Source organism: Athene noctua, chromosome 4 (genome assembly GCF_965140245.1).
Source record: "Athene noctua chromosome 4, bAthNoc1.hap1.1, whole genome shotgun sequence".
Lineage (NCBI taxonomy): Eukaryota > Metazoa > Chordata > Aves > Strigiformes > Strigidae > Athene > Athene noctua.
In genome coordinates this window covers 50440967-50456008 of record NC_134040.1, presented here as the reverse complement: position 1 = coordinate 50456008, position 15042 = coordinate 50440967, and the positions used below count along the sequence as shown (strand labels likewise).

The 15042-nt window shown below is 43.2% G+C and overlaps 1 protein-coding gene across 10 annotated transcripts in view; it reads right to left on the bottom strand.

Moving 5' to 3' along the window:
- The window catches only part of SLC4A4 (solute carrier family 4 member 4), a 231478-nt gene that overhangs the window by 50940 nt on the left and 165496 nt on the right, over positions 1–15042 (bottom strand). For all 10 annotated transcript variants that reach the window (XM_074905331.1, XM_074905328.1, XM_074905330.1 and 7 more), the window contains one exon: positions 4661–4818. In XM_074905331.1, coding sequence (XP_074761432.1) covers positions 4661–4818 — 158 coding nt within the window. The remainder of the gene's footprint in view (positions 1–4660; positions 4819–15042) is intronic.

The following is a 15042-nucleotide window of genomic DNA, read 5'->3' as shown; positions in this document are numbered from 1 at the left end:
GAATGCTCTTGCACTTACTAAAACGTTCCTGAAAACAAGCAGTTTGTGACACATTCTAAATTCTTTGTCCTGATTGATTCAGCTCAGAATTGCCTTCAGCATGTGCAAGACGACCTTTTAAAGGACCAAATATTATAAACACAAACCCATTAATGCATTTTAGTGGTTTGGACTAGACCATGTTTGCAGGCATTTATTATCTTTTAGTTATGAATACTTCCACCTAAGAAAGCCCTCACTTCTAGTGGTGACATACTCTTCCTCTTCATCTGCTAAGATTCAGGCCAGAACAGAATTCCTCCCTGTGCACACAACACATGCGGAGTTACCAAACACACATTTCTAATACATAACATTGCTAAGGATGCTTCAAGGCAGAGAATGTGAGGTTTCACCTTGCATCAGTTAGCTCAAAGTCTCTCTGAAGTAGTAACAAAATTCAATGTTCCTCTCAAATGCTCTGGGCAACAGCTTACAGGCAGGGCTGACAGCCCTCACACCCAGGACACTCAGCACAGTCAAAGCATTCAAAATCCTTTGCTTCCAAGCTGATAACGAGTCAGAAACTCAGTAATTTATTAAACTTTTACCTAAAGCACTGTTTCATAATTTTTGCGCACTTTATCCTTCTTAAGCAGATGATGACCACCGACTGTGTATGATTCACACCTTTCACATGGACTATGCCACCAAACCCAACATGAAAAGATTCATTCTCACAGATCAGTAATTCCAATTCAAAATGGACAAACATGTCCTGGCCAATGCATGGTAGACCCAGCCAATGAACCTAGAAGATCTAAATGTGGCACCACAGCAATACTGTGCACAAGCCTAGGAACTTGGGGTTATGGACCTAATAATCTGCTAGCAGCAAACACAACCCTCCTGGACCTTGGTGGGAGGTGACACCAAAGACTGCGGGGCAGAATTTCAATCTAGTTTGCCTAAGAAGGCAACAAGGTTTTATGTGCTGTGCTTCTGAGAAATCTGGCTAAAAATCTCCATGAAATCACATGCAGAGCACACTTAGGAGGTGGAAAGTGAATACAACATGGACAGGCTCCAAAGTCAGTGCAGCACTAGCATTTTGCCATCCATTTGGGACATCCTGCAAGAAATCCGTAATGTCCATGACTATCAAGTTCCCTTACAGGGTAAGGGTCATGGTGAAAAGTGTCCCAGGACCAAGCATCACCATGGCCTCTTTGCAAGCTGACCATCAGTGCAGGAAACAAGGTCATTCCGTGTCCTGCCCCTGAAATATAAAAAGAGGAACAGCAACTACAAGAAGATTCAAGTTCAGCCTGCTTGTCCATGCCTATCTCTCAAATCTGAAACAAGAGCAACACCTCCATAATGATTAAAGGCACCTACACAAAGGACTCTCAGTAAGGTTCTGAAGAAAATGTTTTTATTTTTGAGAGAGACAGAGGGGGAGCAGTCCTTCTGTTACTGGACACCATGTGAGATGTCTGCAAGGCATCTAGCATTCCCAATAGTGATACACATTGATGGACTCAAGGGCTGAAAGAACACCTCTTGATGTACTTTTTCATCAGAGTCTGTGGCTTGGACTGCTGATGAGAGGTGCACAACTCGAAACTGCAGTAACAAAAGGAGATGAAGTGCTTTGTCATCTTCTATTTCACACAGGTCATCCTTCAAGTTTTGGGCAATGTACCAACATTGCAGGCTTTTCCCATGGTGTCCAACATTTGAATGCATACAGACCAAGGTAGTTCTTTGATGCCAGAGCCCCTACTTCCTAGAGCAAGTCCTTCTGCTGGAAAGGCTGCTAAAGAATGCAACTCTGAAAACCATTTCAGTGTTGTAATTAATGAACAAGACACACATTTCATCCTCACATATGAAGAAGAAAAGATGCCTCTGCAGTTAAAAGCTTACATTAGGAGGCAAGGGAGGAGAACCTGACTCCTGGTTCTGCCACATGCTTCTTAAGTGACCTTTGGGCAAGTTACTTCATTTCATTTGAGACCTGTAGACACAGGCAACTTCCCAGCACTACATGTTAGACTGTGCAAGTCTATACAGCTTATCTCCAAAAAAATCTTTCCCTTGCTCATTCTTCATCTTTTCTCCCCACCAACTTTACATTAATGCAGCATACCTAAACACATGTTTGCACATTTCTTTTATGAAAATAAAAAGTTACCTCTATTGCATTGTCCAGAGGAGAAGCAGCCATACCCAAGCCGTGCTGCAAGCACAGTAGCTAAGCTTGACAAAATGAGGAGTTCATAGCACTGTGGAATTAAATTCAACACGAGAAAACCAAAGTCCTAAAAGGTTTTTTCAGTCTGAACAGTAAAAAGAAAATGCAACACAAATGCTGGGATCTCTCTATACCCATTTCAGATCCCTGATTCTTATTACTAATGCTGTATGAAAACACCCTGCTGAGAAACTTTTCTTAGAGAGTTTATCAGATATTGCTGGTTTCTTTTAAGTAAAAATTTAAGTAAAGGAAAGTGCATGTCACCAAGGGAATAAATGGCCATAAAAAGGCCACTTCCCCTCTGTGTTAGAGACCAGCATGCCCACAGACCTTTGCTGAAACCTGGGTGTTTCACTCCCAGCCTGCCCCACATAGAAACAACCTGCTGCTTTTAAAAGAGAGAGAGACAGAAGCAGGTCACGCTGCAGTTACTTGATAGACCTGGGTCACCATGGGTAGCTGAGACTTGGCGCTGGCCAAGGAGACGCCCCATCATAGCTTGCCTGGGCCCTGATGGGATTTCCGTGATTGAATTTCACAGGATGCAGCCGTTGCAAATAGCTCTTCATTACTCACGAAAGCCATCTAATGAGCCTCCCTGCTTTGATTAGGGCTAGCATTTGGTTTGGAGGACAGCAAATGGATAATACTATTTCCTGGAAAAAATGTTGGCATGGAAGAACATATTGTCTTGATTAATGCTATTGAGTAATGAGGTCGTTCAACAATCCTAGATGTAACTTCCTGGCTCCCACTACCAAAACAAACAATACTTAATTTTGTATCTGCTGAAAAGCATTCAAAGCCTTTAAATAAAAGAGTTAAGTGGGATTAGACTTGGAAACTGAAATACTGAAGTATATAGAGCTCAGTAATGCTGAGGAATGAAGAATAACCTTTTATAAAATTAAGCCAGTTTTATCTCCCCATACTCCTACCAGAACACCCAGCGTGTGCAAACAGTTGTTGACATGGTTATTGTAAGGAGTTACTTCATGAAAATCCAAGAAATACAAACACTGCCGCATTACTAGAAGGCAATTAAACAAATACCAAAACTAGATCATTTTTTTTCCTTTGATTTGTACAGGGAAATAAGGTACAGATTATAACAACCATATATTTTCATTCCATACAATGGCTGTGATTCATTACAGCACCAGTAATGCACTAGCCTTGTGCTTTTGTTGTAATACTATGTCTCTTCTCACAAAATATTACTTCATACAGACCTCTAGGCATTAATCAAATCACAACTTTTACTGTGTATTGAAAGCCCTTGAAACCATCCACATAAAATATGTATTTGCACATTAGTGATGTGAAAGGTGCAATTTAAACTCCCAAATTAGAAGCAAAATGCAAAGTAAAGCCTTTGGAAGCCGACACCAAAAACATGGCAGAGCCCAGGCGTGCAGCAGTGCCAAGGAACAAGGCACTGCCGAGACAAACAGGGATATTGCAAACCAGCTGCAGACTGTCCCCTGGGCCCCTCCTGTCCCTCTCGCTGAAACCCTGCTGTGCTCCATTCTTAGGGAGCTGCATTACCTTTTCATACTAACCATTTTTACAGTTCTCACTTCACGGGGGTGTTTGTGTATACATGAAGCAAAGATACACTACTCCATAATGCTCACACACAGCAGATGTGCTGGACATCTATACTGATAATTTCTCTCTACTACATTACATCATAAACAAGATGCATTTATATAACTAAGGGTAATACTGCTGAGAATTCAAACAGGACTTTAGCTTTGCTATTCTGCTAGATATATACACTCACTGTACAGATAGCTACACATATTCAAACATTTAAGAACATAAGATATTCATATTTGTGAGACAGATTAATCTGCAACATGAGTCACAATTAATAAAATATTTACATGACATTTTTCTCTGAACCATTATGCATTACAAAGCAACATACAGTGTGACCACCCCAACAGAATTGTATGCCCTAGTTTACCAGACTTTTTTTTTCCCCAGCAGGGCCAGAATTGCATCCTTCATCTAACGTGAGTTTTGAAGAGGAAGAACATGTACTGTAAAAATGTGCAGAGGGAATCTGAGCTATGTTCAGCGTGTGTTGGGGAGGAATCATAAGGGGCAGGAAAAAAAGGCCTAGTAGCTAAATTTCACACTGATAATGCCCTTTAATGCTAAGTTGTTAAGTTAGTGTGTTTGTGTAATGTCTGCGTGTTTTACAGTTTATATCTTACAACCAAATTCAGGACCTGACAAATATTAAGCAGCTACAGTGGGTTTTGTACTTCAAATCAATAATCCCAACAGTTATGCATGTCACATGATGGAAAGCAATGGAGAATGCCTTCTTCTGGCCTGGTGATTTTATTTTATAAAGTGGAAATGCAGTTTCCAATGCCTGTCCCCTGGCCAGAGGCTGAATTCTCTTACCGGGTAGGTACAGGGACTTCAGTCAGAGCACCCAACATGACCGCCTGCTGCAGCCGGACGAAGGCAATGAAAGGACTCTCCAGGAAGTCTACCTCCCCCACCAGCACATTGGAGGCCTCAGCATCACGAGGCAATTTCTTCATGAATTTATTCTTCAGCTGCAGCAGGGAAAAAGGAAGGAAAAGAAAATTAAGTCTTGTTACGCATGCAAACAGGAATGTGCAATCAAATTTACGCAGTTTTCATCCACATTTCCTCCGTGGTCAGCATGTATCTTTGGCTGCTTCTGTTTGTGTTTAAAGACCTGAGATGGTGTTATTTCATGGAGAAAAAGGTGTGCAGCACTGAGGAAGATAAGTAGACGTGGGCAGAGTTTCAGGAACCACTGCCCCACCTCACTGCCTGGTCATCCAAATGATGGGGAAGGATAAGCACATTTTACTAGTGGAAGTGCAACTCTACGATCTGCAGTCACTGCTACAGAAACGACTGGCCTGAGGAAAACTAACCCTGAACAATGGACTCCAGGAGCTGTGTACCTGCATTTCACTGTGTACGTGTCTTTTCAAGTTTCAAGAAAAAGACTAAGCTTAGTGCAGGCTTTTAGGAGTATGTTTCCTAGCCTGTGGCTTCTCCCTTAATCTAAAATTTGCTTGAGGTGGTCCAAAGCCATTGTTACCATTGCCTGTGCAGGCCAGCACATGAGTAGTCATTGGGCAAAAATAGTAGGCATCCTGGTTTTGAAACTACACTAATTGTCTCAATAACTGTCCAGGTGAGAGACTGGCTCATTACTGCTTCCACCATCACTGAGCCCTCAGCCCTCCTGCAGGCTGCTGCCCACAGAGCACAGAGTAGAGCATGGCTGAAGTGGGACAGAGGAACATGTCCCATCATTACAGACCTTCTGCCCAGGAGAAACCCCCTTCTCAATCCTTCTACAGAATGATGCTGGATGGCTACTACATCCCTCACCTCCCAAAGATCTGAAGGAAGAGAAAGCCCTGTGAAGAAGTGAAGTGAGAAGAGGCATCCATGAAGAAGAGATAAATCAGAGAGGGTTTCCAAAGAAAATAAAAGCACCATGCCTGGACAGAGAAGCCAAGGTGGGAGTTGGGGGAAGATGAGGAAGAAAGTCATTGTGAGCAGCACACTGGGCCTCTGCATGGGTCCTGAGCCAGGATGGGTTGGGTGACACAGTGAACCCCCTCCAGATGCTCACTGTGGGGAATCTGTGTTAACTATTCCCCTCCTGACAAGGCTCCAAGCACTCTGCTAGCCCCAGCACAAACACCAAGCAAGAGAAGGGTGTATGTTTCTATTTGTATCTATACCAAACCCAACTATTACTTTTAAGCACAATCATATCTACCCTTAATGAATTTCTGTAATTTGTACAACAGCAACACAGTTGTGCATGTGGAAATTGAGGGTAAGGGCATTTTAAAAAAAATGGTCAACAAGCAGGCAGGTAGCAATAATTGCTTGTCTTCATTCTTTACTCTGACAGCACACAGAAATTCCACCCTCCATCAAATACCTGTAAAACCCCACCACCAAATGGCAGCTAACACGGTTGCTAGTTATTGTGTAGCTAAAAGACCTCTCATGTTTCCACTATCAATTAAACAACTATATAATCAAGCTTTATAATCAAGTTACTGCAGCTGATGTTTTACCCTGCCACAGGGAACTCCTAAATTGATCCCAACTCTGTCCTCTATTACGTTAATATCCTTCTGTCAGAGAGAGATTTTAAGAACCTCACACTGAAGTTTTAAGTAAATGAACTGCTACCATCTGGAGTACATACATATATATCACTCTGCCTGATCTATTGAAAAATCATTGTAGCCCCATGGCAAAGAAATCCACTTCAGCAGAGCTACCTAAAACACACAGCAGCTCCCACTGCAGTCCGGCTCCACAAGCTCTCAAAAGCCCCAAAGCACACACTGACTGATGGTTTTAATATTTATGAACTAGAATACCTTAAACGCACAAGAAAAAAAAAATAACATGTATGGTAATTTCTCAATATAACCTTTGTAACTTTAAACTGATGCTGCCAACTGCTCATTACTCGATAACTTATCCCTTGGAAGAAAGAGCAAATGATAAAATGCTCAGATGCATGAGTTTTAAGGACACACTCAGCAAAACCTGTCACAGAAATCTGATGCTCATTAATGGAGAGCTCTGTAACAAGACTTTGCTGAGCCAGCGATTGTCTGGGGGGGGACAAAACCACTTCAGTGTCTTCCCTTAACAGGTACAGGACCCACTGCTGCAGAGGTGCACCTGAGCAGGGTCAAGGCTGATGTCAGGAGGAGAAGAAAGGTGAGATGCCCAGTGGCAGAGGAGGATGCTGCTCCTCAGCTCCCCTTTTCTAGGCAGCACATTGGGGATTTTTCCCCCAAGCACTTCTAAGAGACACAAAATGACCCGCTCTGTCAGGCTGCTAATGCAAGATTCATCAAAACAGCCTTCGCCACGCTCATGGGAAGCTTTTCTCTCATGACCAGCCTGTTCTCTGATTTTCCTGAAAGAGTTGTGTTCAGAAGCAAAAAAAGAGCAAACCCTAAGAAACCTGCTGATACTTTGAAATAGAGTTTTGGGGTTTTTCCCCCTTAACTTTAGGGCTAAGATACATTGTGGTGCTATGGCAGCAGCAAGGCTCCATGTGCTGCTCAGCTGTGTGTGGCACAAGGACAAAAGCATAAAGATGTCTAACTCTTTTGCTGAAGAGGTAGAGACACCTCCTGGGAAAATGAACCAAACTAGCTGGCAGGCTTGCTCTGATCAGCTGCTAATCCATAAAGGTTCAGGTTATCCTTGTTAAGGATGGTGAAGGAGAACAGAAAATCAAAATCATTGCTGGAAATGTATAGATTCTTCTGAAGTGCACCCATGTACAGAGAGATCAGTATATGAAGAACTCAAGCATTTCAGCAAATATTTTCTAGCAAAAGAAATTCAACTAGGACACCAAAATTTCTTTCTGATCACTCTAGTAATCTGATTTCTTTACCCACACAGATTATTTTAACATGTCCCATGATGCCTTTCTAGCCTTATTCTCTCTGTACTCTGATGATCTTTGACTGCTCCTTTCTCCTCAGTAACACAAGCTTGCGATGTTATCTGAGCTTTTTTAGGGTTGGTGGTGCTTTTTCCAGTGTTCTTTCACTCTCTTCCTACATTTCTGCCTTCTTCATTAACAGTGACAACAGCTATGCTAGAAACACGACAAAGGGAGCTGGTGAAGCCACCACGAGCATACACTAGTGCAACTGCACTGCTCATCTCATACTTAAGATCAGATTTTAGTCTAGTTTAAAACCAACACAACTTGATTTTTTACTTTAAAAAAGGTCCTATCTCAAAGCAAAACAATGTAGTTATTTATTATATTATTTATTATATTGTATCATTTTAAAAAAATTAAGCATTCAGTAGAATTTCCTATCAATTTTTGCTGCCTGATGAATATGAAAAGCACATGGGAATACACATATTTTTTGTCATATCTGGAGTTTAACTCTTCATTCATGGCAAGCCCACTCTTAATTGTGGCTCTAAACATTGCATGGCCTCTCCTGCCTCCTCCAACACCATTACACCTGGACTGCCAAGTGTTACACCCAACACAGTGTCACCTAAGGCAGCCTGTCACTGCAGAGTGGAAATAAGCTTTGTCCATTTTGTCTAGAGAGAGCTACCCCAGTTCCTGCATCAGGATACGCATGGAACCATTTTCTGACTTGAAAAGGGAGACCACAGAGAGCAAGACGTTCTGCTCCTGACACCTTGGGTCTTTCTGAGGGCTGTCTGCTCTCTGCACAAGCGATGGGAAATCCTCAAGTCTGGGAGCAGCACCAGAGGAGCTGACATAAGGTGAATCCACCAGCAAGCAAAGCAGTATTGGGACTCCAGTTACAATATAAGCAGGGCTCAAGCACCTATCTGTTGTGTTACTGAACAGCAGTGCTCAAAACTACAGGAAAGCGAGCTTCAAATATGACTTATAAAGCTGTATTTATTTATTTCCAGTAATCCTTCCCAGGGCATACAAATGGTATCTGAGGTGTAACTCTGTGCTTAGCACCATTAAACCAGAGCGTCGGAAGAAATCTACTGACCAGCATCATTCTCATCAGCCAACTGCAAGGCTTACTCTCATTTATATGTCTTCTCCCAGAGCGTAGCTATAGCTTCATGCTAAAAATAGTTCCTTACAGCCTGAAGGTTATTCTTCTCATCTCTGCACTTATGTACTGTAATGGTACCACAGCAGACATGAGCGGGCCCACAGGGCTCTGCAACATGCATCCACTAGCTGACAAAATATTAACTAAGCCCAACTATGGAGAAAAGTCATCATCTGCTTTTGATTTGATAACGGGACAACACTGCAGCAGCAGCAGCTGAATTTTAAAAATCAGCCTCTCCTGGCTCTTTTCTGGTATCTTTCTGGCACTGGAAATCTCTTTAGCCTGGCACCAGATTGCCTTTCTGCTAGGTTATTAAATTATAGCTCAATCAAGCCTGCTGCAGTAGCACTGCTCTTACCCCCCTTCTGCCTTCTCCATAGCACCAGCAAAGATCTTGTGGCCTTGGCCACATTGGTGAGGAGCACCACTGCTCCCATCTTAGATGTACCCCTCTGCCTTAGCACTCAGGCTGTGTCTTTGAAGCCAGGGGAGAATTTCCAGGCATTCTCAGATCTGAGATGGCTTTTGTTTCTAACTTCAGCTGCGGCAGAATTCATGTGAAGTGGAAGGCTTTTGAAAAATCCTGCCCTTAGTTCATTCTCAACTCACCACCCCCCATCCTCAATGATCTTTGGAGATGCTCTGTGTTTGTCTGGCTGAGGGTGAATGGCAAGGGAGGATGTACTGCCAGAAACACCAATGGGGGGTAACACTAAACTCGGCTACGAATCCGTAACGAGCTTTGTCAGGCAACTCAGAGAAGTAGAAAAATGGAAAAAGTCTCATGAAAAGGCATGAATTACTGATTCAGCAGGAAGAAAACTGCTGAAACAATCCTACTCCTGCATGCTTCAGTCAGGATTACCACCAGAGAAAATATTAAATAAGCATCAAGGAGCTCTGTGGAGGAAGCCTGCAGAAATGCTACCAGTTCTCCTATGAATAGTGTTTTGCGGGAAACTGGAGATAAAAGTTATCAGGAAGGTGGCAAATCCCCAATAAATGTTCAACTTTGCCAAACATGTTGGTTGCATGCTTACGTGTGCTGCTGAACAAGCACAGTGTTGGCCCAAACCCTGGTGCCTTTCTGAACCAGAACCGACATGCAAGATCTCAAGTCAAAACACCATGACTAATTTTGAAGAGCTATCATTATAGTGATTTTTGCTCCAAATGAGTTTTACAGCACTACTCACCACTTTCTTAAATCATTTATCAGATAGATGATGGGAAGGGTGCAGTCAGCACTTACAACCCATTTTGAACTATTCCCCAAAGAAGCTTCAAAGGATTTGAGCCCTCAGCAGCACCTGAGAGCAAGGAGGGAGGCAAGGAGGGCCATGCAGCTAGAAGCACTAGATTCACTTTCCCTGTACCCTGCTAAATTGAGTATCATCCCAACCCAACCACTAATGTTATGTTAAAGGCCACAGATTTCCAATGCTGTACCTGCAAAAAGGTATGGCAACCTGAAAAATCACTATGTCCTTAAATGTATTTTAACATTCTATTATCAGCAGCATCATTTAAGCTTTATCGGAAATGAAGGCATTTCCTAAGTACACACAGCTTTTATTGCATCTGCTCATTTGCTCTTGGGCACAATACTGTGCAGGAGACCTGTCTGCCTTGCCCTCGCATGGATGCTGCCTCCCCAGCTAGCTCCCAACCACTGCCATTTCCATACTGAAATGCAGGTGTAAAGGAAAGGCAAGAGGCCAGCTCACAGGCCTGGGAAGCAGGAAGGAGCAACCACAGTCACCAGGGCCAAGAGAGCACCCGGGTAAGTTATGTGCCATGGACCTCCTGGCAAAATACTAAAAAAACAAGTCATACTGATTTTTCCTAAATCACTCAAATATTTTGTAAAGGATGGAAAGCTTCTTCCTTTCTTTTGGGAGCACCTAGCACAACCAAGTGTATAGCTGCCCAACAACCAGGAGCAAGAGAAGATGAAAAGGAACATGTGGCTGAACAAGCACATGGCTCCTGCCTGTGACCCCTGGCACATTCTGTGAAGTAGTCTGCAGGCTTGTCCAAGGCAAGAGAATACCCAAGGCAAGTGGAAACTCCGTTAAATGAGTCATTAGCTGAAGCATCAGAAACAGAAAGGTAATCAAAACCCCATGATACAGCACTAAAATTATAACTAGAAAAGCCCTTCAGCTAGTCACATTGCTGTAACAATGCCTCAGGCTTTGCAGAATAGCCTGCAAGGAACATACAGGCACTGATCTTTGGAAGAATCGGGTTTGCCCTTACGTATCATAATCATATTTGATCACCTCTAGCCTAAGGAAGAGTTACCAAACAAAAACCTCTGGCTGCATAAGCTGGAGTTCAGGTAAAACACACCACCCGTACAGGAACAGCCTCCTTTGCAATTGAGGTTACGAGCCTATGAAAGCTTGAAATCAGTTGCTCTTCAGGGACAGAGCTCTGCAGCATGCCACGGGGCAGCAACCACTACCTTGGCCTTTGCACAGGACACTGCAGCGCACCAAGCACAATCATCAATGCCTGTTGGCTTTGGCTACTCACCCGACTAGCACTGCTGGGATTTAAATGCCAGACGCATGGGGAGAGCAGCCCCGACTAATTGAGATGGGGAACAGCTAGTCCACTCATATGCCATCTTACATCTATTTTACACAAGCTTTTGCACCTGCGCCCTGTTTGAAAAATCAGTCCTAAATGAAAGGAGTGCTGGGACAAAAGAAAACTTATCAGTGAAGTGTGAGGTCATAACTCGTCTGAGATTTTTTGCCATGGGTAGAGGAGCTGGCTTTATGGGATATCACTACTTTCCTCACTTGATAGCATCTGCCAAGTCTGCAGCAGGGAAGCCCCCACATGCTTACAGCAAAAGGAAAAATAAAAGAAAAATATTATTCAGGGCTAATGCCATTACATATATAGTAAATAATCCCCATCTCACCCTTATAATTTCAATAAAACAAAATCAGAAAGAAAGGGCCATGCACTGACTTCACTTAAGGAAGCTATAAACACATACTAACTCTGTAAGTCGCCTTCCTCCAGCCATGCAGGGTCTGAAGTGCAAACTTGAATTCCCCTTCCCATTAGCAGCATTTAGTCACTATTGTCAGTGGAATTGAGCAACCAAAGCAAACACCACTGGCATGAGAAACAGAGAATACTATTTGGCAAATATAAAAAATATAGTTTCCAGGCTTTTGCTTAAAAGCCCGGGAAGACAGCTGTTGGCAGTTCCACTCTGGGAAAGCAAAGCTACCAGGGCTATCCTATCCTGTGGTGAAAATGTTCCACCCTTCCTCGTCTTTTTTATGCCCTTCATCATTTTACAAGTTTTGCTCCTCTTCCCCAAGCCACACTTCTGCAGGCTGAAGACCCCTAGATTATATTTAGCATTCCAACAGAGAGTCCATTCCAACCAGCTCTTTTTCACTCTACCACATACCATTTCTAAGTTCATTATAATCAGCAACCTCCTAAAAACAGCCAGTGGGGATGACAAGGAGGGGAGCAATCCACATGAAGGTTAGGGTAGGATTTAGCTGCAGGTTCCAGCTCCTGTTTAGCTCACCATGCAGCAAAACTCAAATCCACTAAATACAGCTCTTTCCCCCTCAGAGTATGGCAAAACCTGAGCATTCAGAATAAACACTGATCATACAGATTACAAGCCTAACTGCATAAGCAGTGCTTTGTGTAACTAAAAGAAGGCTTAACGGTCCCTGATCACAGGGAAAAAGGGATCTAGTTCCCCAAATTCCTGTTATATCAAAGCTAAGTGCAAGACAGGGGATCTTGCAGCCTGGCAGGCAGCACCAGGCTGCCCAAGAGCACGAACAAAGGCTGGGGGAAGAGGTCATTTAAAAATTCACTCTACCTTCTGTTTACTCTGCATAGGGGTATGTGGGTTCACCTCCTCACAGCATCATATTTCATCACAGCGTTCCACACTTGAGCACAGATGCATAGAGCTTTTGTACTTAAGAAAAGTTAATTCCCCCAGGAATTTGAATCTGACTGTCTCTCTGTTATTCTGTATCCGTTCACATATACGCTTAAGATTACCTTCCCATAAACTATCCCATGAATGCTCACCTCAAGGGATACCTGCAATGCTCTGTGTTTTGTCTATGCCATTACTCAAGAATGCTTTCAAGGTGTGCTGCTGATACACTGCAGTGAGAAACAATGCAAACAAAACTGCTCTCTGCATCAAGAAAAAAGGCCAAAGTAAACAAAATTCCAGTTAACTAAACTTTCTAAAGACTCTTCCTTTCCTTCAGAAAGGTGGCAGTGATCTGCAGTGGAAGTCAGTCATTTTCATTTGAGCTCCATGGAGTGAAAGTAGGTCATCCAGGCTGACAGACCTGAAAATGAGGAAAGTTCGCTTGTGACCATGGAGATAAGGAGAAGTTCAAACAGGAAAAGCAATGAAACACTCCCACCATTAGCCACTGGACTCCATTCCAAACCGGGGGGTCCCATCAGCGCCCTCCCCATCTATTGGTCCCTCCAGGAAGGGCAGGAGGGTTTCTCTTAACAAGGCCAATGTCTTTTTTTAACTTTAGAGCTGGCTTTGGCACAGATTCCCTGTTGATATGGAAACACCAGTTTGAATACACAGTGCACACACCACAACAAATAAGAAGGGTTTTGTGCCTCTTTCTGACTGACGATATTCATTCAGAGCCGGTTTTTGTCCCATACAGAAGCCCTTCAACAGTGGAGATAATGCCAGGTCAGTAAACTCCCCTTATATCAACATATATTCATTTTCTATATGCTATTGCATCAGCTCAGTAATAAGCGATCCCTGATAAAACAGATTTTCTTTAAATGTGCCCTGTATTTTACATCTTGAGCATTAAAGGAGTCCTAGTGATTCAGCCATCCAGAGCTGCCAAGGACATTTTAATGGAGCATGACCAAAGGATTTCTCACGGGAGGAGGGACAGTAGCGGGAACTTCCCCAGCTTCCTATGGTCCACTTGCACTACACCAACAAAGGGGCTGATAAAGGCTGTACTTGACTCTTCTCAATCACTTTCATTCACAGATAAAGCTGAAAAAATAATCTAAAATATTTTCAAATTGTTAAGACTACACAAATCAATATCTAATTTAACAATCCCAGCTCTAACGCCATAAATGACAAACTGTCCCTTGGGCACTGCAAAGAGGATTAAAACTTCATCCTCCAAAAGGTTGCTTGAACACAGACGGGATGTGGCTGCAGGCTCAGTGCTCTTTGAGATGTCTTGCGTGGGACAGGCAGAGTAAAACTCCAAGGTACATTGTCAAAGGAAAGCTCAGCCCAAACACAGCTTAAGCAATACTAAGTAGAAGCAACACCACTAATATTTCCACAGATTAGTCATGTGGGGACGCTTTTATAAATATTCACCTAAAGCACTTGTGACTCAGATACTGCAACTACAATCCAGAGTGTGGCAGCGTAGTCTGAAATGGGCTAGAAAGCTGAAAACCGCACAGAAAATCGTATCTTGATGCACACAAAAAATAAGAGAGAATGGAAAAGTAACACTAGCAAAACACCCAGGCAGCACCAGGCAAGCAGCCATTGTTATCTGTACCAGCAGAGGAATGGATGCAGAGCCAGGAGATCAGAAGCACAAAGCCAACCTTCCAGATGTAGGCATAATCCACACATAGTTTTCCCAGTGTAGCCACATCAGTTGGCTGTGTGGAAAAAACCCCTAATCTTTGTGTACACAGCTCATACCAGCAAAAGGATCACTCCTCATCAGCACGTCACCCAGTTAGGTGGTTCCAGTTGGTACAGTCTGTAAGTCTGCCCTGCTGACCTGCCAGCATGGCATAATTCCACTGGCAATTCCTTTCACCTGCAGATAAGCATTGAAGAAAAAGAAAAGCAGACAGGAGCATAGGATGCCACCAGCAAAGAGTGAAGTTTGAGATGACCCTGTGCAGGCGTTCACCTGACCCCAACAGACTGAACTGCTGTTGCTGACCAGCTCTTTTCCCCCACACCCCTGGTTCTGGGCACCCTTCTTGACAAAAGGCTATTTGCAAGCTGGCAGGAGTCCAGACAAGCAATCCAAACTAGGAAGTGGCTGAGAGACAAAAACATATCAGAAAAGCTTATCTGCATTAAATATATAGGAGTTGTATATGTTCCTGCCCATGGCA